At 39.9% G+C, this 25068-nt stretch overlaps 2 protein-coding genes across 2 annotated transcripts; both read left to right on the plus strand.

Moving 5' to 3' along the window:
- The first annotated feature begins 261 nt into the window (after positions 1-261).
- lrrc8c (leucine rich repeat containing 8 VRAC subunit C) lies at positions 262-13186 on the plus strand. Its single transcript, XM_061030603.1, has 3 exons — positions 262-391; positions 4043-4185; positions 7920-13186. The coding sequence occupies exons 2-3, from the start codon at positions 4048-4050 to the stop codon at positions 10167-10169; spliced, it is 2388 nt and encodes a 795-aa protein (XP_060886586.1). The 5' UTR covers positions 262-391; positions 4043-4047; the 3' UTR covers positions 10170-13186.
- Positions 13187-14221: 1035 nt separating this feature from the next.
- Positions 14222-23003, plus strand: lrrc8db (leucine rich repeat containing 8 VRAC subunit Db). Its single transcript, XM_061030604.1, has 2 exons — positions 14222-14590; positions 17439-23003. The coding sequence occupies exon 2, from the start codon at positions 17441-17443 to the stop codon at positions 19994-19996; it is 2556 nt and encodes an 851-aa protein (XP_060886587.1). The 5' UTR covers positions 14222-14590; positions 17439-17440; the 3' UTR covers positions 19997-23003.
- Positions 23004-25068: the final 2065 nt, after the last annotated feature.

Genomic DNA, 25068 nt, shown 5'->3' on the forward strand with positions numbered 1-25068 from the left:
TTACTTGAAACACGTTTTGTTTTTGTTTTTTTAAGTAGGATTTTGATTTAGGTGGAAAAGTGTTTTTCAAAACTTTATGCCAATGTTCCTCCAGTTAAATACACACTGTCAAAACTGTTATTGACGTTTCTTGAAGTATTATTAGCTGCAGTTTTGGCCTCCCCCTTCCTCAGCTGTCTCATAAACAAACACACATCCCCAAACAGTAAAGTCTCTCAGCCTGGGTTTTCCTCACAAGTCTCCGCCCCTGAAGGCTGCAGCCGTACAGACTTGGGGAGTGGTCAAACCCGAGGAGCATCCGGGAAAGACGGAGGACCGCGCGCATCATGATCCGAAACCTCATCGCATGAAAGCGCTCACATCCCCATCTCCAGCTCTCATCCACAGAAAGGTAAATCTCTCCCAGTGTTTTCATGTAGAGGAATTAGACAGCGTAGTGGCGTGACGTATTCACAGCGTTATATTGAGTCGGTGGAGTGTCTGACAAACTATGACTGTTAGTTTACCTGAAAGCCCACGGTACTATAACACTACTTGTGATGCGCAGTAATCTCCGTACTCTCTGTGCTCAAATTGTGCTCAAAAAGTGCTGTCGGAGTCAGAGTTCGGGTTGTAGCCTTAATGTTTAATCGGGGAACTTAAATTATGTCCGGATCATTAACGACGAATTGTTCTGATCTCAGAAGAAATCACAGCTTTTCTTAGTGGCACTTTTTTTCCCCAGCAGATTCAGTTTCACTTCAAAGTCTCAAAGTGTGCCTCATCATTAGGTCCTAATAACAGCAGAGGTCTTTTCTCTCTTTTTTTTTTTTTTTTTTTTTTTTTTTCATTCTGCATTGCGGGTAGTATTTTTCCACGTCCGTAACGAGACAGGACTTTTTGTGTGCCAGGGGCTGGGTGTGTTACAAACATGTCTGTTTTTGGATATCTGGGATTCAGACAAGTTTCCTGTTAGGAAGGGACAAGGATATGGCCTGGTCAGCTCCACTCAATGGCTGACTCATCCTGGAGGAAGACAGGATTTTTCCTAATACAAACTACAGGCTTCACTCCCTACAGCTTCACACACACACACACACACACACACACACACACACACACACACACACACACACACACACCCCTTTACTCTGTGCATTGTTTCTGATTTTCTTTCTTCACAAAGAAAACCTATTAATGAAACTTTTAAAGGCACAATAGGTAGGGAGTGATACTTTACACAAAAACTTTACCTTAACCGTAGTCTGACCTATAATAGTAGGCTACACACTACACTTACTGTATTTCACTCGTGACGGTATAATGGTTATTTCTGTGACTCAAATAGTTCACAGGAGAGGCAGATAAGCATAGCAAATGGAACTTTGCCACTGCAACACTTTTTGTTTCTAACCAATTAAACAGGCTGGATCTTCTTTCTTTTTTTTAAAAGGAAAATAAACTCAGCTTTGCCAATTCAAAGTGTAAGACATGCAAAATAGCAGTACCATGTGTTGTTGGAGCTTTAGGCTAGCTAGAAGTTTTAAGCCCCGATTTGCCCCCCTCCACACTCCAACTAACGGGGGGCGTGGCCGGATTCAATGCTTGTCGCAATTGAGTGTGTGGTGTCAATAAAATCATTTTACCGCTCTCGATCGAGTCGGAGCCTCCCCAATATGGAAACGTGAATATCAAACATGTTTGATGTGCACGACAGACCAGACAGCCATCTGATGATGTCACTCGTCCTCCATACTTGTTTTTCCTCTGGGGTCACGTTTGATCATGCAAGTTTCTGTGAGATCTCATGTTCGTGGAATCGCAGCTGTGAAGTTGTTGCTTCAAATGGAAGGTGTGTGGTCTTGTGGTCCGGTTGAATCGTCCAGTGTGTTCATTCGGAGGATTAAAATGTTAAGCTTTGGTTGAAACTGTCCTTATGTTTGTGATCTCTCGAGTTTTTTAAAATTGGTTAAGATTTGCCTTACTAGAAGTCAGAAAGTCTCCAAACATACTCTCTCAGTGTTGATCATTATTGTGATAATCTGTGTCTTGAGAGTTTTTCTTCTTCATGGATGTTGTTTTCAGACCTTGACCCTATAACATATTTTTGGATCCTCATGTCTACATGGTAGAAAAAGATTCTCAAGAACATGTAGCAAATGTGACTTGCAGGTTAACTGAGTCATAAATTACATCTTGAGGTGATGTGGAGGGCTTAAAACCACAGCATAGAAATAATGAAGGATAGATCGATATTTCAAAGCTCGACACATAAACATTTTTTCACAGCCAGATGCAACTAGAGTTCACTGAGGTAAAAGTTTCTTGTGATTTGGATGATCTGAACCTTTAAAGTAACCCGTCAGTGCTGTACATTTTCATGTAAACATCCCCTGAATACTGACACACGTTCCTGAGTTCCGGCAATTCATAGATCATTCATTACACCAGTTTGCAGATGTTTTGTATGTTTTCTTGTTAATGGAATAGATTGCTTTTTGTGGTTTCTTCCAGCCCATTAAATGTATTAACTGGTTGTGATAGGATCGTGCTAATTATGTTTTCTGGTGAGATTTTTTTCCTAAGTCTACATTCAGCTTTTTCATCAACTCGGCCTTTTGTGTTTAAATGACACTGCAGCCCAAATACTGACAGACCCCTATTGGAAATCGGACGCCTGCATCTGTAGTAGTAAGCAGTCTAAAGAAGGTGACCACGCAGAGTGTGAGCAGAGAGCAGCATCAGGGAAACCGCACCGTTTTTCATGCTGCTGCTGTTAACAAAGATTGGTTCTTCACAGTCTTTGAAGAGATTTATAGCTTGAAGACAGCGCGATGTATAAACAACAAAAAGGGCAGAGGTCTGGTTTAATTCACTTTTGTCATTGAACGTGTTCATTATGAAGCCAATTTACAATCATGTGGCTGTCTTAGACTTTGAAGTTAATGTCCAAACATTTGTCACAAGCTCTACAAAGCCAGTCGCTTGTTCCGTCTCGTCGGTAATGACTTACAATAGAAATGTGCACTTGTCTTATGTTGAAGCTCCACTTAAAAGGAACTCCTCATTTTGAGGAAATATTCTGAATTTACTCATTCAAGCATCTGTTTAACCAGAATCCAAGAGAAAAGGTGGAAAAGTGCAAGATTCATGGCCCCTTTCAGGAGTTGGAAAAGAGACAAGATAATGCTAACCTTCTGTTTACCTTCAGCATGTTGTCATCTAGCATGAAGGCTAACAGCTTGGAACGTCATTGGTTTTGGTATTTAGTCAACTTTGGTACACTTTTTTTTGATCATGGTCTTTCATCATGACACTTTCATGGAAAAGAACTAGAAAAATGGCATTTTGTTACAAAGTGCTTGAAGCTAGTTTGTAGTTAGCGCCTACGTACATGCGGTTGTCTTTCACTGGCTCAAAAAACTGACCATCTATAGGTGTCTGCATGATTTCTGAGTTTCTGTTAAAGTAACTTTTTTTAAAATTGATTTGTAACTGCTTCAACATTACCTGATCAGCTTAGACCAGCAAAGTCAGAAGTTAACTTAGAAACTTTAAAAACGTAATTGGGCTATCTGCATGACTAGCTCCTGAAGTCAGCCGTCAGGACAGTGACCTACAGTTTCATCTCCACCTCTCCTGAACCCTTGAATGGCATTGTCACTATAAAAAAAAGGGTAAAAAAAAAAAAAAAAGGTTAATACAGTAGCATGATGATCAAAGTGGAAAAAGCTAACGCTAATAAGGTATGATTGTGTTTTCACCGCAAATCTGCTAAATTTAGCTGATCAGAACCCTACAAAAGGTAAATCTGAAGATGACTGGAATTCAAATAGTTTGTGCAGATATTTTGGCATAAACCAAATCACTGGGAACTTAAGGTTTGCCAAAGGTATTGTTGTTCTTTAGACATGAAGGCAGGCCAGACACTATTGTGAGTGTTTTAAAACCGACAATTCCTCATCCTTAATCACATCATTGTTTCGCCCCTATTATGCCAATTCCCTTTGTATGACCTGAAGGTAATGTGGGACATTTTTCCTCTTTCTTTTCTTTGTAACAGGCATCATGATTCCCGTGATGGAATTCCGTCAGTTCTCTGAACAGCAGCCGGCGTTCAGAGTCCTGAAGCCGTGGTGGGATGTGTTTACCGACTATCTGTCTGTGATCATGCTCATGATTGGAGTGTTTGGATGCACTCTTCAGGTCAGTAACGATGCTTCTCCATGATGTCTCTACTCAAGGGAGCAGTTAAATGTGTGCAAAAAGGTTTTGTAATGGCTTTCGCTTCCCCTTAAACTATTTCCATCTCATTAAAAGGGAGGGACAAATGTAGCGTATTATGTAACATTAGGAGTTTGTGCTACAACTTGTGTATGAGATAAAAAGAGTTGGACTGTTTGTTTCCATTAAATATCGAGTCATTGAAATGAGAGTGAGCCCATAGTCTCTCTAATACAACATAACTGCTGTGCCGCCTGCACTGGCACCAGCTCAGAACAACTTTCCCCCCCCCCTTTTACAACCTGGACTGGAATGAAGCAAAGGAAGCATTCAGCCCATTGGTAGGTTACCAGTGGAAACATTTGCCCACCCAGCCCCTTTCAGTAAACACAATATTCCTAACTGTTTTCTTTCATCTCTCTCTCTCTCTCTCTCTCTCTCTCTCTCTCTCTCTCACTCTCTCTGTCTCACTCTCACTCTCTCTCCCTCTCTCTCGCTCTCTGTGGAGTTGATATGTTTTCTGGCTACTGCAACACTCTGTAGTGTAAACCCTGGAAATGATACCAAAACATCTAGAGAAAATCTATGAGACTAATATTTATCAGGGTAGGAGCATCCATTGTTTCCAACTCACACTATGTTTGGACATGATCTGATAGCTGATTAATTGAGTGGGTAAATAATGATGTAGCCAAGTTTACTTTCCAGCTCAGGACACTATCAACACACCACTTTTGGTAACAACTCCATTGCTTCACACTATAATGCCAGCGTTTAGAGTTGGAGGGAGAAATACAGAGACAGAAACTGAGTTTGTAAAAGTCTACCTCAGCACACCTGACTTTGCTTTTTAATCTCTCATGTGCTGCGGCTCAACTGCAGTGCTCTTATTTTATACTGTCATTTATTTGGCAGTATACTCACAAATTGAGTTATTTTTATTAACATACTGTAGTTGCAGATTGTGTCGTATTAAAATGTGCTTAGTGAAGTTTCAAGCACCTTATCAGAGTTCACAAAATGTCCCCACTTAAGGCCGTCCTCCATTGACTTAAAGTGCCCGTTTCCTGTAATAAGCATGGCCGTGAAGCAGCTGTGTCTCAGTATTTACTTGACAAGTAAATATTTTTAACTGATGCAAACTTTTGGTCAGTTCCTGAAAATATACTTGAGCTTCTAAATCTGACTTCTCAGAAAAAATAGTGTCCCAAAAAAGGTTTATAAACGTGATTAATTCTTGTATACTGAGTGTGAGTTCAGATAGTTTTTATGAAAAACACAGAACACATGAAGGTCACACACTGAGCATTAAAGAGAGTGAAGCATGAATACAAAGAAAAAACTGTATAGAGAAAGTTGAAGTACGCCCAGGGCTGAAAAGAAATAAAGACTAATGTTGAATTCACTCTGTCTGCATTCTTATTATGACCAGCAGGGGGACCCAATGGATGCATAAAAAAGGGAGACGGTTTATAAGTCTGTGAAAAAATAACGCTACTTCTTACTTGATGAATCATATAGAAATGCTTTTTTATAGGTTATGGTCTAAATAACTATTGTGCATGATTCATCGAATTATCAACAATTTGTTGAATTTTATGACAATGTTTACTTTAAATTATCTAAATTAATAAAAAATGTACGTAACCTGTTGTATTTACTGTTGTTGAATTAGTACTTACCTAAAATATTTTCAACAATTATCAAAGCCAGAGAGTCCTTAATTTTATAGTTGTTACGGCACGTGTCTTGTCGTGGCAGCCACCATGATAGAGCTGCCATGACAGTCACAACATTTCCATTGTTGCCTTGGAAACACCGGATATTACATCAAAGACCGCCACACAAAGAAGCGGGAATTGCCACTAAAAGCTGATTTTCTGTTTCTGTATGTGCTGCTGTGATAAAAACTTCATGTGAATTTTACTTGGATGCATCGTCGTTAAAAATATTCTCTTACTCAGGTGTCTTTCACCTGTTCGTCTTCACTACGGTCAACCCAGAGTTAGTTTTCATCGAGGGTGGGGGGGGGTGAAGTAGCATAGAGAACTCCCATGCTTCCATTCCATTAATGGAAACTGAATGTAAACCATCCCAGTGAATGGATGGCATATCATCAGTATTTTGAGCTCGCTAGAAATATCGGTAGTCGCGATCAGTAGTTGAGAGTAGTTAATGTGATGTTTATCAATTCATGGAGTTGTAATGACACCCCTCTCCACTGGGGGCACTGTGGGTGCTGTGAATTCAGCTCAGGCACAAATGTGCTCTTCAGATCATACTGTACTTTCATGTTTTATTATTTTTTTTATTAAAGAATAATAAGAACGACAAAATACATTTTTGAGTCAGTTTGTCTGAAACAAATACAAACACAATTATTTAACAAATATAAGAAGGTACTGTGAGTAGTTTTCTGGGTACTTCTCTCATCTATGTGAAATATTGAATCGAATCATGACCCAAAGAATCGAAATCGAATTGAATTGTGAGGTAGTGGACAATACCCAGCTCTACTCTGTGGTCAGCAACTTCAGAGCCCTGGATTCTTGTGTGCGCATAGCAATGATTACTCATAGTAATACTCCCACCCGAACTGTCAGGTCTGTGGATGCTGCTCCCACCCTCTGGAACTCACTCCCCAAAAACATCCGAGACTCCCCCACACTCACCTCTTCATCACTGCCTACAACCACTAACTCCCACCCTCCCCCCCTTACATTACTTCTTCGTTTTACTGTCCTCGTCGTTTTTTGTTTATTTTGTTTATGTTTTTGTCAAAGTGTCTTTGAGTTTTCAGAAAAGCACTATATAAAACTAATGTATTAATTGTTCACTATTACTGACAGACCCAACACAATTCTCGATAACAAATTGGTTTAGTTTTAAACCGTAATGGCTGTGGATGGATTTCACCACCACAGCAGTTATCAGGGCACCTTAGAGCTGTGCCCGACACAGACGGAGCAAACTGTGAGCCTAAATCAGGGGTCAACCTGCGCCTCAGGAGACGCATCGGGCTCTTTTGCTCCTCTCATTTAATGCTCCCTGTCACTCACGCACTATACTCCGCCTAACTCTGATAAGAGCAGGTGATGACAGAGTGCTCAGGTAGGAGGAGCTCTATCTATAAAATAAAGAGTAAGAAGCCTCTGTAGTGACTTCTCATTTAAAGTTGTTTTATAACATAACTTAGGCTACATTTCTCTTCATCCAGATCGTTGGTTCTGTTGTTTAATTAGCGCCAATACGAGTCTGATCCTACCCCATTAGCCTGCTGTATGTTATACAGACAGACAGGCAGACTGACAGCAGTGTGTGATGGAGGAAATTCCCACTGGAGAGTTGTCGCATGTAATGTGGTGGTATTGGTAATGTGATGGGCTTAGAGAGGCTGCATAAACTTCATTGAAAGGTTCGAATATGTTTTGCGGCTCCAGATGGATTTTTTGGAGGGGAGTGGCTCTTTAAATGGAAAAGGTTGCCAATCCCTGGCCTAAATCAATCTCAAGGCAAAATCAGTATGACTCAGTGTCTGTCAAATGATAAGACTCTGTAGTCGGGGACTTCAGACCTCTATAGCATTATTCTTTGTATGATTTTGCTGTATGTAAAAAGCCCATGAAGTATACAAAAAAGAGTTACTAAATAAAGCTGAGTACAACCCTGGTTACTGCGTCACATGTAAACACTTTCTTCTTTTTCTCACTTTTTAGGTCATGCAAGATAAAATCATCTGCCTTCCTCAGAGAATATCATCGCCTCCAGAGAACACAAGTGAAGTGGATGTGAAGTCATTGTTACTACTGCAATCCAACATTTCAGCCGTACCAAGAGAAATGACAGGCCTAAAAACTGATCTGGACCTCCAACAGTACAGCTTCATCAACCAGATGTGCTATGAGAAGGCCCTGCATTGGTATGCCAAATACTTTCCTTATTTAGTTCTGATTCACACTTTGGTTTTCATGGTGTGTAGCAACTTCTGGTTCAAATTCCCTGGCTCGAGCTCTAAAATAGAGCGTTTCATCTCCATGCTTGGCAAGTGCTTCGACTCTCCCTGGACCACACGAGCTTTGTCTGAGGTGTCTGGAGAGAATCCCGAAGAAAACGACCATAAAAAGAGCCCAACGACAAGGTCCAACATTGCCGTGTCTCCTGGAGAAGGAAGTCTGGAGAAGACACAGTCCCTCAGGTCTATTCCTGAGAAGGTTGTCGTTGAGAAGCCATCAGCAAGTGTTCTTGATAAAAAGGAGGGTGAACAAGCCAAAGCCCTTTTTGAAAAGGTAAAGAAGTTCCGTCTACACGTTGAAGAAGGAGACATCCTCTATCTAATGTATGTTCGGCAGACAGTATTCAAAGTGATTAAATTCCTCCTGATCATTGCCTATAACAGTTCTCTGGTGAATAAAGTAAGAAATAGAGTTCGCTGTGAAGTCGAGATCCAGGACATGACGGGCTACAAAGACTTTGAATGTAATCACACCATGGCTCACCTGTTTTCTAAGCTTTCTTACTGTTACTTGTGTTTAGTGGCTGTGTATGGACTAACCAGCCTCTACACCTCTTACTGGCTGTTTTACCGCTCGCTGAAAGAATACTCCTTTGAGTATGTGCGGCAGGAAACAGGGATTAATGACATCCCAGACGTCAAGAATGACTTTGCTTTCATGCTGCACATGATTGATCAGTACGACCCATTGTATTCAAAGCGATTTGCGGTTTTTCTTTCCGAGGTCAGTGAGAACAAACTGAAACAGCTCAACCTGAATCATGACTGGACTGCAGAGAAGTTACGTCAGAGACTCCAGACGAACACCAACAACCGGCTTGAACTCCAGCTGTTCATGCTCCCTGGGTTGCCTGACACCGTCTTTGAGTTGACAGAGCTTCAGTCACTGAAGCTAGAGATCATCAACAATGTCACAATCCCCGCCTCAGTCTCTCAGCTGAAAGACCTCCAGGAGCTGTCTCTGTACCAGTGCTCTTTAAAGCTGCACACATCGGCTACCTCCTTCCTCAAAGAGAACCTGAAAGTGCTGCGGGTGAAGTTCGATGACAACAGGGAACTGCCGAACTGGATGTATGGCATGCGCAACTTAGAGGAGCTTTATCTCACTGGATCGCTAAGCCCTGATGCCTCCAAGAATATAGTTCTGGAGTCACTGCGGGAGTTGAAGTGTTTGAAAACTCTCTCCGTTAAAAGCAATTTGACCAAGATACCCCAGTCCATTGTGGATGTTTCCAGCCATCTGCAGCGGCTGTACTTACACAACGATGGCACTAAGTTAGTAATGCTCAACAACCTGAAAAAGATGTCCTATCTGATTGAGCTGGAGCTGGTGCGTTGTGATCTGGAGCGCATCCCACACGCAATCTTCAGCCTCACAAATCTGCAAGAGCTTGACCTGAAAGAAAACCACCTACGCTCAATAGAGGAGATCATCAGCTTCCAACATCTGCGGAAACTGACCTGCCTCAAACTTTGGTACAATTGTATCACGTACATCCCAGAGCATATCAAGAAGCTGGGGAGCCTAGAGCGTCTCTACTTCAGCCACAACAAGATCGAGATATTGCCTTCACACTTGTTCTTGTGCAACAAGCTGCGCTACCTGGACCTGTCCAACAACGACATCCAATTCATTCCCCCAGAAATCGGAGTCCTTCAGAGTCTCCAGTATTTCTCTGTCACCTGTAACAAGCTAGAGAATCTACCAGATGAGCTCTTCTTTTGCAAAAAGCTGAAAACACTTAAGCTTGGTAAAAACTCACTGTCCATAATCTCGCCTAAAATTTCCTACCTAGCTCTACTGACATACTTGGATCTCAAAGGCAACCACTTTGAGGTTCTGCCACAAGAGCTGGGTTGCTGTCGTGCTTTGAAACATAGTGGCCTTGTAGTGGAAGAGACACTGTTTGAAACTCTGCCTTCAGATGTCAGGGACCAAATGACGGCTGAGTGAGTTGCCTTTGAGTAGCTGCAGTGCCTGCTGCTTGTTCTGTCAGAGCATTTTTTGTGTTAAGGCATTACCATAATTAAGTATTAGACTACTGTTGACAAAGTTAAGTTTTATTTTTCTAGATTCTTCATTGCAGGGAATAATTATATATTCTTCTTTTTTACAAAGATTTTGTCTTATTGTGTTACAGAGTTAATTTACATGAAATATTATCCTACCACAAATCATCCTTTTTTTTGATACTTTCTTTTTATTGATATTTTCAGAGTAAAACAAGACAAAAGAAAGAAGGGAATAAAAAAAGGAAAGAAAAGAAAAAAGATAACCTGGGCCATACATTAGTGAAAATACACAAATCAGGGTTTTTCATTTAAGATGAGTTACATTCCGTACAGTACATATTCCATTTCTTCCAGACTTTTATAAATTGGTCAAACTTTAGCCTTAATGAGAAGGTCAGTCTCTCCATGCAGTGTATTTCGTTGATTATTGCTAACCACTAAACATTTAGACTGTAATTGAATGTTCCAGTCACCTGCACAGACTACAGTCCCTGATGACTCTTGTATTAATAGATTAAATATCCTTTTGATGAACGATCTATCGTGCCCTGGGGGCATATAAACATTTAGTAATGTAACTTCTTTATGGTCTATCCTGCCTCTAATTAGTATAAAACGACCTTCCTTGTCTTTAATTTCAGCTGTTAGTTGGAAGTTTATCCTATTTGAAATTAGTATAGCCACACCCCTCTTACGGCCTGATTTGTGGGAGGAATAAAATGTGTTCAAAAATCCCATCTTTTTTGATTTCTCATGCTCTGCATTTGAGAGATGTGTCTCTTGCCAGAAAATCACGTCTGTACATTCCCTTTTCATTTTAGCAATAATTTTGCTTCTTTTTCACTGGGTTATGTAACCCATTCACATTGAGTGTTATTACCTTATATTCCTGATAGTGCATTTATATTGTTTAACACTGTTCTGTAACCAAAAACATTCTACCCTTGAACTTAGGTAGGAACAAATACAAAAACATGAACAATACCAAACACAGTAAGGACAAAACAAACTCACTTCCAAAAAAGGAGAACAGGTATGCTCCTTGAATCTGAGGGGAAATCCTAATTGAAGGTAAGGGCCCCTCTCGGGAGCAAGAAGAAAGATTGCTCCCAGAACTGCACAAAATAGCACACCTTTCTCCTTCAATACTCTTCATATACCAGCATACTCCCTTCTTTTCCTCATTGTTTCTGTCGGATAGTCGTGGTCGAAGTAAACTCGCCTCTCCTTGTAGAAAACCTCCTTCTTTTTCCACGTGGCTGAGAGGACCTGGTCTTTAGTTTTATTCTCCAAAAAGTTTAACACAAAAGACCGCGGCGGCGCATCTCGGGCGGTCGCGGACCTAGAGCTCTATGACAGCACCGTATTTTCAGTTCAACCTCACCCAGAGTCAGTTCTGAATTCAGAAATTTAGACACAAATTCCACCGTGTTGTTTTCTTCCTCGCCTTCAGGGATGCCGTAAATACGCATGTTATTCCTTCGCGATCGTAATTCCAAGTCGGTAACTTTTGTTTGCATGGACTCTTGCACCTGTTTCATTTGCAGGAGCGCCTCTTCCAGTGCCAGGTTACACTCCTCTACATCCGTGACACGCTGCTCCGCATCCTCAACTCGAGTTGTTGTGGTTTTTAGGTCCCCCCTGATATCTCCCAGGGCCTGGTTAATCTGGTCTCTAAACTCTGTCAACTCATTCTTCACATCCTCTCTTAATGTGTGACGAAAAGCACTCAGCTCCTTCTTTACATCGGCACGTATTGCCTTAATTTCAGCAAGTATATTAGCCAACAAGCTAGCTTAGGTATGCTCGAGTCCACCTGTGCTAGGCGAGTTAGCATTAGTTTCGTCGTCATACCCTATGGCTGTTTTCTCGTTTTTCTCTGATCTTGTATTCGGTTTATCTTGTTTGTCCCCTTCCATATTTCGTGGGGTGTATAAACTTGTTAAAAAACTTGAATCCGGGGGAATATTCCTAGTTGGTGGGAGAGCGATCTGTCAGCCTGCCATTCTCTGCAGCGTGCCAACCGGAAGTCACCACAAATCATCCTTAAGGGAAACATGCAGCATTGTGGTGACCCACGCCTTTGATTTCTTGCAGAGAGTTATATTGTAAAATGTACAAAATATCTGGTATGTGAATGTAAGACATGAAACTACGGACAGTAGTGCTAAGCTTAGCTTAGCATAAATGCAAAAGCAGGAGCAAGAAAATAGCAATGTTCTTTGAGCACCTCTTCCGCTTACTGGGAAAAAAAAACACGTTATAGATATTTTCTAACCTCCAAAAACACAACAAAACCAAAATGTAAAAAAGTACATTGAAGCAGAAGCTACATGCTGGACTTTTTGTTTGTCTTCAGGCCATTGTTGAATCCTTTATGACAGAACCTGACAAAGTGGGGCATCCCTTTCCTTATCTTATGCTAAGCTAATTGTCTGGCTTTAGCTTACATATTTTACATACAAACAAGAATGATATCATGGGTCTCAGCCAACTCTCAAACAGAGAAAAAAGTAATCCCATAGAACAACATTTTGAACTTCATTTATGGTTCAAACGTATTTCATATCATGCTGCATAGAATAATTTGATGACTGAATGTAAATCTAAAAAGAAGACCTCAAACAGGTCTAAGCTTACAGCCAGATTGTTAGACTTTTTATATTTTATGTTGCCCTTATAAAGCTTCTATTTTCCTAAAGACAGTGTAAGGTTACTGCAGTAGAGTAAGTGCAATATAAAACAAATATATTATTTTTAGGTAAATGAAGTACCTTGGCTAAATCTACTGCACTGTAGGAATTGGAAACTGAATTAAACTTAAGGGACGATGTCATAATGGTGTTTTTCTTATTGCTATCAAAATGTGCCCAAGAAGTAGTATTCAGCCAACTACTAAATAATATATGTAACAAAAATGTTTTATATTATTGACCAATAAACATTGATTTATTTGAACATGTCGTTTCTTAGGTTACACTTTTTCAAAAACTCTCTCAGCAAAAACAGTCTGTGTTTAAAATGAATGTGCTGAGATAAATTATTCTTTTTTTGAAGTGATGCAATTTGCTGAGGAGTGCTACAGTTTAAATTGCAGGGAAAATAAAACTTAAAAAATACAAAAGTTTGACTTCATCTAAAGAAGATAAGTGTACTATTATGAACAGATAAGGCACCGATGGAAAAAGAAGGTTGAAGAGAATGAGAATTAGATGGTCACTTGGACATTTGCATAATTTTTCAAGTACAATAAATTAAAATAAGTGAGGTGAATATGTTTATTACATGTAATAAAAACAATACTACAATCATATTTATTAAAGGTGCACTATCCAGTTTTGGTAGAGAAAAGTGAAAGTCAGAGAAATTTACAGATTATGTGGTATATGTCCATAACTCTATACACAAACTGTCTTAAAGGAAAATTTGGTCCCTGTGACACTGAAGACAGAATGTAGTACTACATAGTGCACCTTTAATATAGATCTATAAAAATGGAAAAAAAAATCGAACTAAGAGTTTGTCTATGTTTCTTTTAGATTTTCCAACAGACAGTTGCCATTGCAGTAAACATTTATCAACACATATATTTTAGGGTAAATCACATGTTTAACCATTGTTCCCTTTGCTGATATGTCTTAAATATCACTGACAAAATATAATAATAAAGCTTCTGCGAGTTTATTGTACAGTTTATTTCATTGGGCTCCAAACAATAGTTGTATGTTAAAAATTAGACTGTATGCAAAGAATGAGATAAAAGTTCATTGGTAGTGGTGCCGATAAAGAAAACAGGGCTTTGATAACTCATGAATGACATTAAAGAAAAATCTACAGACTCTCTTGAATGGTTCTTGCTGTTGAATATTTCAAGTTACGTTTTGGGATGACAAAACAGATTATCAATTTTACTTGAAATTTCAGCAACTGCACTTTGACGACGGTCCCTAACATCTCTCCTTATCTGTGAGTCTGGTGCAAGGATAACAAAGCGGTTTTCTGTAAATTTCGTTGTGTAAACCACAGCAGAACTGGTTTAAATTGATGGCTGAACTGTGTCGTGGAGATAGACCTCGGTGACGGTCTGTCTTTTTACAGTCTATGGTCTGAACCGAGGACACTTGGAACAGCTGGTGTTGCGTGCCGGCTGTGTCGCCAGTCAGAGACGCAGCTGAGCGGACCCGACCATCTGAAGCGGAGTGGGGGGTAGGCAGATAAGCTGTTTATATCCCGGCCAGCAGGCCCACGGTTTGACTGAAGCGAAGAATGGACGCCTTCATCCCCGCATTGAAACATGGCTTTTAAAAGGAGGTGTTACTCGGTACTGCTGGAATCGACATAACTGGACCAGGACTCCTAAAGGTTCGTATCTGTGCGTTAGGGTGCCGCTTCTCATCTAGTCTTATTCAATGTGTGAAATATAACCGATATGCTCTGGCCCATTATTGTTAGCTTTGAAACGTAGTGACACAGCAGCAGTAAAAAGTGGTGCATTGATGTATTTTTAAAATGACTCGTGATTTTTTTGTGCTGTGTTTAAAAGCTCCACGGACATCAGGTCCACCTCCTTTTTTGTGCCCATGGATGCGTCTTGCTGCTGTAGCCGGTCTCAGCCTGCTCTGCAGCCTCAATGAAAATAGTGACCTTCATGCTTTACAGACAATAGACTGTAGTCGCAGTGGTGTAACATATATTTTCTAACTATAAAATAGCCTATATTTTGTCTAATAACCCACACGAAAACACAGGAAAAGCGTAGATGTTAATTCGCCTGAATTTTCTATAGGCTACGATAATCTACAGCAAACCGAACAGTAAACATATCGTAGCTTCACAATGCCTGGAGTGGAAATAGATGCCTCCAGGCCTTAATATTTACAGTCCATGCTCTAGGCACGTGATTGTAAACTGTGTAGCCACCTCATTTGGAAGAAGCATAGAAATGATGTGCATAAAAAAACCTCAAAGAAAAGCTATGGAAATGTTGCATTATAAATACACTTTGTATAGATAGAGAGTTTATGTTGCATTTGGCTTGCACTGTCTCTCCAGACTACTTGTGTGCAGTGTCCTAGTTCCAGGGCTGTCTCATCTCTTAATCCATAACAATCTGATAAGGCTGACCTCACAGCCTCTTTAAATATGTCTGGGAAACCTGGCATTGTTTGTAATTGGAAGACACACTCAGTCAGTGTATCTCTGAAGAGCTTAGCATCTCAACCTTTATGACTGCTCACATTGGCAGGTCTCTGTCCTTTACTAAAGCTAGTGAATTTAACATATAGCTGGGAAGGCAACCAATAAAAGGAGCATCACATACAATACAATATAGTTAACAAAGATTAAGTGTTTTCCAGGATATTCAATGTAAGCCAAGACTAAATCTTCAGTTGTTCTCTAATGGAGATTTGGAAGATTGACTCTGTCCATTTCTTGTATTTGGAATACAGGGGTTAGGGTTGTTTCTGATGTTGTGTCCATGTGGCTTAAAATTAGGGTAGAAATTAAATATCATGACACAAGAATGTACAGTTATTCATTTCAACAACACTGTGTACAGGAATCAACACGTCTCTGTCAAAAGTTCACTTAAGAGTTCTGATTGTTGTTTTGGCTGAACTGTACTAAAGGACCCTATAAATCTTATTTTTGGGTCTTTGTATATCTGGTCACACAGTGTTCTCACATTGAACTGGACCAGTGGAGAAGCCACTAATGATGTCAATAGTGTTGTGACCAGAAATAAACTCTGTTGTCTAAGCAGTCTGGATATGTTGTACACCGGAGCACGTAAAACCCATTGATGAGTAAAATACTGTAACAGACAAATACAATTGATATCATCAGTAAACTGTTGTAGATAATGACAAACAGTGAGTTGTTACAACTCTGTCCACTAAGAATATGTGGGATGAAAATGTATGTTTATCACCAGTTTGTAAGTTTTAAAGGCAGATCTCTTGTGGTGAACGTGAACATTTAAAATTGGCGAAGGATGCAACAACAACAACAACATCTCCCTCTACCAGTAGCTCTACTATTGTCTCAATCCTGTTTTAGGAAGCTAAGCTAAGGGACAAGATATTGTTATGCAACTCACAATAGGCTTACTTTAATGTACTTACATTCTGCTCAGCTAACCTACACACTGCTTGTCACAGCTAAGCAACTTTGTTGATAGCATTGCTAATGATGAAGATAACAGTCCTATTTGACCTGCAGAAAGGAAACGTCCACCTGTTATATAAAAAGCCTGCCTGCGTAGACCCACTTTAGACAGAAGGAAAAGTATTGTGAGCAACACACTTTAGATGCGGATATGCAAATAAAAATCTTCTATATGCAATCATGATAAATCATCAGTGGCTAGACATTTTAATAGTCATAATCACAATCTGAGCGACTTACATTACATGGGCATAGAAGTTGTAAATATGCCACGCAGAGCTGTGGACAGAGATGGAAATCCTTCTGCTGAGAGAAATCTTTTGATTCATTAATAATTAGGTACCCTGATTCCAAATGGTTTAAATGAGAAAATGTCATTTATTTGTTTATTGCGAACTGATCACAGACGTTTCTTAACCTGCTGTAAGACTTGTATTTTTGTTTTTTGGGTAATTATAGACAAATCTGTACCTTGAGTTAAGAAGCTCATTTATAATGCAAATTTTCTACTCTGGTATTGAAAGATGTATGGTAGGGACTCCCTCTGCTGGGATGGACTAGTACCTATTTTGGACAACAGTATAAATTAATCCCCCTTGGGTATATTTGAGAAAATTGCCTGTTACACGCTGAAGAAGAGTGTCTGCTCGAAACGTTCGTGTGGCAATTAAAATACAATTTTGGAGTGCTTTCCTTATTGTTTTTCATGTTTGAAAAGTTTAATAGGTCAGTGAAATGATAAGGTAACACCAGCCCTAACAGCAGGCAGGTGTCTGACAACAACACACATATTTATCAGAAATAAGACTTGTGTGGCCCTAAACTGAATTTTGATTAGCCCCCTCCCCCTGGCCTGGGTTGCAAGACACACAACATTTTCAGTGCCCCCTAATTTTCATCACACAACTCATCAATTTACAAGACAAACTATTTCAATAAAAGATGTTTACCTAAAAATGGAACTTAAATAGGAAAGATAATACTAGTAGCAGTATTGTATGAATAGATCAAGTGTAATGGTTACCTCTGTTATCTTTTGCAGGAATGTTCACCCTCACAGAAGTAGCCTCCCTGAACGACATCCAGCCAACTTATCGGATACTGAAACCATGGTGGGACGTCTTCATGGATTATCTTGGCATTGTCATGTTGATGTTGGCCATATTTTCTGGAACCATGCAGTTAACCCGGGACCAAGTGGTTTGTCTTCCCATTCTGGAGCCCACCACAGAGGATGCTGGGGGATTTCTAGCTTCCCAACCACCAGAGATGGTTGATAGTTTATGGAACAAAGAGAGCGCCATTGGAGAGCAAGCTGCTCCTTTAATGGCTAAAAAGCCTCCTGATATCATCACGCCTACAGTTCCATTCAAATCGCCGGAGACTTTTGGCCAGCCTCAGCCTACAGGTGTCAGGACCAAACTTGATTTTCAGCAGTATGTGTTTGTCAACCAGATGTGCTACCATGTTGCCCTGCCTTGGTATTCCAAGTATTTCCCATACCTCGCTCTGATCCACACAATTGTTCTCATGGTCAGCAGCAACTTCTGGTTCAAGTACCCAAAGACAAGTTCCAAAATAGAACACTTTGTTTCCATACTTGGAAAGTGTTTTGAATCCCCTTGGACTACCAAAGCACTGTCTGAGACTGCATGTGAGGACTCAGAGGAGAACAAACAAAGAATTGCCGGTGCCTCGTCCCTCCTGAAGCATCTGTCCACGAGCAGCGAGGAGGGGAGTCCAAACCAGTCTGCCCCAATGCTGAACAAATCCGGGGTTACATTTTCTGCTGAAAAGCTAGTTAGTGAAATTCCGTCAATGACCATCTTGGACAAGAAAGACGGCGAGCAAGCAAAAGCCCTGTTCGAAAAAGTCCGGAAATTCCGCGCCCATGTGGAAGACAGTGACTTGATTTACAGGCTGTACGCCATTCAGACAGTCATCAAAACAGTCAAATTTATTCTGATCCTCTGCTACACAATGACATTTGTTGCCTCCATAGATTTCGACCATGTGTGTGAGCCTGAAATAAAGCATTTGACAGGATACAAAAAGTTCCAGTGTACGCACAACATGGCGTTCATGTTGAAGAAGCTCCTTGTCAGTTATATAGCTCTCATATGTGCTTATGGTATAATCTGCATATACACACTGTTCTGGCTTTTTAGGCGACCACTCAAAGAGTACTCCTTTGAAAAAGTCAGGGAGGAGAGCAGCTTTAGCGACATTCCAGATGTCAAAAATGACTTTGCGTTCCTCCTCCACATGGTCGACCAGTACGACCAGCTCTATTCAAAGCGTTTTGGTGTTTTTCTCTCCGAGGTGAGTGAGAACAAACTGCGGGAGATCAGCCTGAACCACGAGTGGACCTTCGAGAAGTTGAGGCAGCATGTTACACGCAATTCTCAAGACAAGTTGGAACTCCATCTGTTCATGCTCTCAGGAGTGCCAGATGCTGTGTTTGATCTCACAGATTTGGAAATCCTCAAACTAGAATTAATCCCAGAGGCCAGGATAACAGCAAAGATCTCACAAATGGTAAACCTTCAGGAGCTGCACTTCTATCACTGTCCTGCCAAAGTTGAACAGACGGCATTTATCTTTCTTCGTGATCACCTCCGGTGCCTTCATGTCAAATTCACAGATGTTGGGGAGATTCCTAGCTGGGTGTACATGTTGAAAAGTTTAAGGGAGCTGTACTTGGTTGGTAACCTGAACTCTGAAAACAACAAAATGATTGGACTCGAGTCTCTACGAGATCTCAGGCACTTAAAGATACTGCATCTCAAAAGCAACCTCACAAAGATCCCGACAAACATAACAGATCTGTCCCCGCATCTGATTAAGTTGGTTATTCATAATGATGGTACAAAACTCTTAGTGCTTAATAGTCTAAAGAAAATCCTGAATCTTGCCGAACTGGAGCTTCTGAACTGTGAGCTGGAGCGTATCCCCCACGCTATCTTCAGTTTGACAAACCTCCAAGAACTGGACCTAAAATCCAACAACATTCGCACCATTGAGGAAATCATCAGCTTTCAGCACCTCAAGAGACTGACATGCCTCAAACTTTGGCACAACAAGATCATCACGATTCCATTGTCCATTAGCTACGTCAAAAACCTTGAGTCGCTCTATCTCTCACACAACAAACTCGAGTCACTACCCTCATCGTTATTCACTCTTCTCAAGCTGAGGTACCTCGATGTCAGTCACAACTCTATCTCTGTAATACCATTGGAGGTTGGCTTTCTTCAGAACCTCCAGCATTTTGCCATTAACGCCAACAAAGTCGAGGTAGTTCCCAAGCAACTGTTCAAGTGCACCAAACTAAGGACCTTATGTCTCAGCCACAACTGTATCTCCTCCCTTCCAGAGAAAATTGGCCAACTCTCCCAGCTGACACACCTGGAACTGAAGGGAAACTGTCTTGATCGTCTTCCCGCTCAGCTTGGTCAGTGTGGTCTCCTGCGCAGGAGCTGCCTCATTGTGGAAGATCACCTCTTTGACTCGCTCCCCATGGAGATCAAAGAGAGCATCAATCAGGAAGCTAGCGTTTCTTTTCCAAATGGATGTAAATGTCTAAGTGATGGACGGTAGTCGCATTCCAAATGGCATCAAATGTCGAGCATCACCTTGGGTTCAAAGACGTTTTTATTTCTTTTTTCTTTAATCATGTCATTATCACTATTATGCTTCATGAAGTGTTAGCAACTTATAAAATGAACAAAGCAGAGCTTTGTTCATTGGAGAAATTTTAGATAAACTCCAGAACGATTATGGCTTTTGTAACGCCAGTATACATATTCAGAATAAATTAAAGGAAAAAACATGAATGCTTGAACCCTACTGTGAGGCAATGTACTAGAAATGTCACTCTATAGTGGGCATTGTTGCTTTTATGGTTTGGGTCTACTTGAAAGACTAACTTCAAATCTGATTGAAGTTAGTCCGGGAGTGGTTTGATTCGTATAATTATGAAGTTAATGGCCTTTACAGTCACCAGATTTCAGCCTAGTTGAACACAAATGAGCGATATCTAACTGAAGTGTTAAACAGCGACTTCCACACCTTCATTAAAACGTTAGGGAATGTTTTTTGGAAGAGTTGCGTTAAATCCATCCAATAGAGTTCAGCGACATATAGAGTAATGGAAAGGTGCATTCTCCATATTCAGATAATGGTAATTTTCCTCTGTTGCCCTCTCAGGGCGGGAAGCTTAAATGCTGTAACATTATTGTACTGCTGTGACCTGACAATTGTAATCAGCTAATCACTTTCCTATTAAATACCAACTGAACAAAAATTCATAGTAAAAATTGAGAGGGCCATTGGCCCATTTTTCATGTTAAAACAACATATTTGATGACCTTAGCTTCTGTAACACAACAGACAATGTTAGCATTCTACCATAATCCACCAAACCTTACGATAGCCAGCAACTCTTTCTATTATACTCTTTTAGGACCCTTGTCCACCTAGCGTTTGTTTTTGGTCAGAAAAGCTCTGCACGTCTGTCCTCTCTTTATGACAATCAGACAAGACACGATCCGTAGGCGGCTAAAATACAGGGAATGTCATACATTTGGAAAAGAGCATCAGTGACACCAACAGCCAAGAGTTTCAACTTGAGCACTGGGAGCGGCTGAACAAAAAAGTCGGAGTGCTCGGAAAGATGCTGGGCACTGTGCTTTTTCTCCAGGTGGCCACTTTCTGCTGTGAAAGCTCTCTACTCATTGAAAACAATTGAAAAAAGAAAATAACGCTAGGTGGACTTGAGTCTAACCTTACGTTAAACAGTTATATTAGCCTTTAGCCAATTATTTGATAGGAAGTGTTATAATGTCATAGTGCTAGCTACTATAAGCATGACATTATAACAGCATTTAAGCTAACCACCCTCAGCATGATGGCAGAGGGAAAAGGTCCTCTGTGTTTATAGACATTTTAAGGGTTTCTTCCAGCACGTGGTGGAACATCACATCATTAAGACACTGTTGATTTTCACATTCCTCACAGTCGCTTTTTTACATTTGTTTTTCTTAATGTAGATGCACAGTTGCAGTAAAATCTCTCATATATTTGACCTTTTGTATGCACGGACATCTATAGCAGAACTACAAACATTTGTATACCTTTTAAATTATAACCCTTTTTTTATAATTATTTTGGAAATTTTGATGCCTTTACTGTAGAGATAGGACAGTGGATAGAGTTGGAAATCAGGGAAGAGAGTCGGGAATGACATGCGGGAAAGGAGCCACAGGTGGGATTCGAACCTGGGCTGCCCGCTTGGAGGACTCCAGCCTCCGTGCATGCGCGCACTAGCGGGACCCCCACTATAACCCTTTTTAAACCTTAGATTTCTTTGATTAACTCCAGATTAGATCTAGATGCACTTGAGTGAGTTTTTTTTCAAGGGAAGGTTCACTCAATGACTGATATCAGCTTTGGTGTCTATGCTAATAGGTTTTTATATGCCTACGATTTGGAGTCTAAATACAAGAATGCAAACATTACAACAAAGTCTGCAGTGCTCCTGGTAGTGAATTAAAGCAAGACACTTCTCTCCAGAAAGAGCGTCTCTGTGACCTTTACATTTTTTACGCTTACATTTGATCAGCAAAAAAATATTTGTGAATTCTGTTTACATTAAGTGTGTTGACTATCCGGAGTGACAAGACTTTGCTTGTCCAAATAGATTATTTTTAAATAAACTTTCAGTGCTGTAAGCACCATTAATAATACTGAGAGGAAAAATGTATTAAATCCCCAAGGAGAAATTACATTTTTACACACATATAGGCCAGTAATACACACACATGCACAGTCAGGATCCTGTGGTCATGAACTAATGGAGAGGGAGGGGCTGCCATCCAGAGTGCCAGAGTAGTCTGGGATTTGTAGCGCTGCTCAAAAACCTCTGCAGGGCTCGCTAAGTGAACTGGCCCCTCTTTAGCAACCAAACCAATTTCCATAATCTAGTCTGTATTGGGACTTGAACCGGCTATTCTCTGGTTATATATCCTACAGACTGAGCTACTGCCGCCCCCCCAACTTATGACAGTAAGTTGAGAATAAGACTTAAAAAAAGATGAACACTGTAACTCCTGTGTCCAAGATCAGGAAAGTTTAATTTGGACTCTTACCACCCTTAGTCAAAAACACTTCATTAACAAAAACAACACCTGTGTACGTATGACCTTGTATCCTCATTAACCTTATGCATTCCACTTTCAATGTTCTTGTAAAACATTTTCATGTACACATCAGAAGAGATAAAGGTTCCTATCTGACCATTCTAGTCTACTTTTTTTGAAAAATCTGACCCATGCATTTATTTTTTTATACATTTTCCCCCCTTAAAGGAGCAGGCAGCAGTTTGTTCTTTCTTTATCCCGCTGACAGCTAACACACATCGATGTGTTTCTTTTTTTAAAAAACCTTTTCCCGTCATGTTTTTATTGCTGTAAACGGTATAGTTATTATGTAATTAGTGTGTTCATTCTTTGTATTTATTACCTCATTATCTGTTCTGCTCACTGCACAGCACTTTATAAACCTGATTTATAAACGTGCTCTATGAATAAAGGAACTCTCACTGTTACATTGTTATGACTGTTTTTCAAAGATAGAAATGAAGCTGTATTCTCACTTCAAAGCTGGTTTTGCACCAAAAACACAATACATTTCCTTTTTTTCTGTGTAACTCTACAGCTGATTACAAATATTCCTGGCTGCATATCATCAAATGAGAAGATTCACTGCACACTAGAAGGACGAATGACAGATGATGAATCTGATGAAGCCGTGCGGGCGACACGCCTTGTTTGTTTGAGAATATAATTAAAGCAAAAGAAGTAATTCAGCCTTCATGTGTGCAGTGAATCTTCTCATTTTCTGTCTTATATTAAAGCCTTTGACTTGAGATTTATGTGAATGATTTCATGCTAAATGTTTCTACAAAATGCACTTTATTCATAGCAGGATATTTTTATTTAATGGACAATAATTTAAAATTAACAACACAGTTATAGCCTGATGTAATACTTGTTTACTCTTTATGACACAACATCTACAACATAAAATAATTATGTTTTTACAGAAGTTGACATTCGTTAAGTTAATGTTCAAGATTGGAATTTGAAATCACCTAAATGAGCGAACATTTCAAATGTTTTCTTTTCTCCATTTTTGTTGTTACTTTTACAACATGTGCTAAACACAGACTGAATTGTATTCTGTTGTGTATTCTCTTATTGAAGCCTGTCCTATAATGAAGCTTCATTTCATGGACTGAAGTTAATCAAAGCTCGGGCTGATAAATAAAGTTTTACGGTAGGCATGACTGACTTTTAAGAAGGTATTTGTAGGGTGAGTAGGTTATTGATACTGTGATTTTAAATGAATAAACTATATCACATTATTTCTTTTTACTGATCATGTGATACTCTGTGTGTGAGAGGAAGACACACAATGAAGCAGAACAATATATTTCACTGGCATACAGAACAATGTTAAATATGACATGTAACATGAATGACCCTCCTCTGACTTTGAAGACGGAGTTACTGCAGACAAATTCTCTCTTGTCTGAGAAGCTTTCATCACAAGTCAGGTTAAAATTGGGGAACGGATAATGCTGGGAAACCCAAACTTAATAATTTAAGCAGAGACTTTATGGAGATGTCAGAGCTCCTCTCTTAAACACTTCAACAGTCATTTAAAAAACACTGGACCTACAAACTGATACAACTTAGTGACATTTACTTCAGTAAAGTCTGTGACTGTGAGGGGAAAGACGTCCATGACAAACTGAACACATTTCTTACATAGTGCTGCCCTCTAGTGGAAGCAAACTGTTTGTACACGTCGTAACACTGAAAATTATTTTATACATTAAGTAAGACTGAGCTGAATACTTAATTTGATCTGGTTACCAGAGGCTCTTCTTTTGTCTAGATATCGGTTAATAATGAATTCATTACTCAGACTCTGCTCTATACTTAATTGAACTTGATGATAAATTTATTCAACAGACCCGTTTGAACAGAAGGTCAGCCAGCCATGTAACGTCAGCATAAAGCAGGTTTGACCTGCATCATGTTTCTAATCACTATATACTGTATATATACAACCTGATGTGCTGAGACCATAGACTGTAAATATTCCTCTTTTAGTGTATGACTGAGACACCCACAGATGACTTTTGGTAGGTTTCCACCTCGTAAAGCCAACACTTCATACTCATGGATGTAGAGATTTCAGTCTACCAGATGATTAGCAAACAATCAAGTTTATATTTAAAACATGGATCATTGACTTGACATATTTGATATTTGATCTATATAAAACTGCTCAGTATCATTTGGACTCATCATTTATTTAATCGTTTTCCTTGTGAAAGAGATCTTGATCTCAATGGGTTAATTAGCTAGTTAAATAAAGGTTGAAAACCCCCCCACCTAGGACAGAACACAAAATTAAAAACAAATAAGTGTTTATTATCTTGTTTCACTTGACCTGAACGGGATGTGTTCTATTTTGTTTTTGGATAGTGTTTTATTTGTGCCCAACGTGTCATAGATCTCCACTGGGTGTTGTGGTTTTAATAAGCAGTCCTCAGACGTGCATGTTGGGTGAACTGGGGAGTCTGAATTGCTGATGGATTT

The sequence above is a fragment of the Labrus mixtus genome, chromosome 3, assembly GCF_963584025.1.
Source record: "Labrus mixtus chromosome 3, fLabMix1.1, whole genome shotgun sequence".
Classification (NCBI taxonomy): Eukaryota; Metazoa; Chordata; class Actinopteri; order Labriformes; family Labridae; genus Labrus; species Labrus mixtus.

Coding starts and splice junctions, on each gene's coding strand:
- lrrc8db (XM_061030604.1), top strand. CDS start 17,441: ATGTTCACCCTCACAGAAGTAGCCTCCCTGAACGACATCCAGCCAACT.
- lrrc8c (XM_061030603.1), top strand. CDS start 4,048: ATGATTCCCGTGATGGAATTCCGTCAGTTCTCTGAACAGCAGCCGGCG. Junction 4,186..7,919: donor TGTTTGGATGCACTCTTCAG/GTCAGTAACGAT, acceptor CTCACTTTTTAG/GTCATGCAAGATAAAATCAT.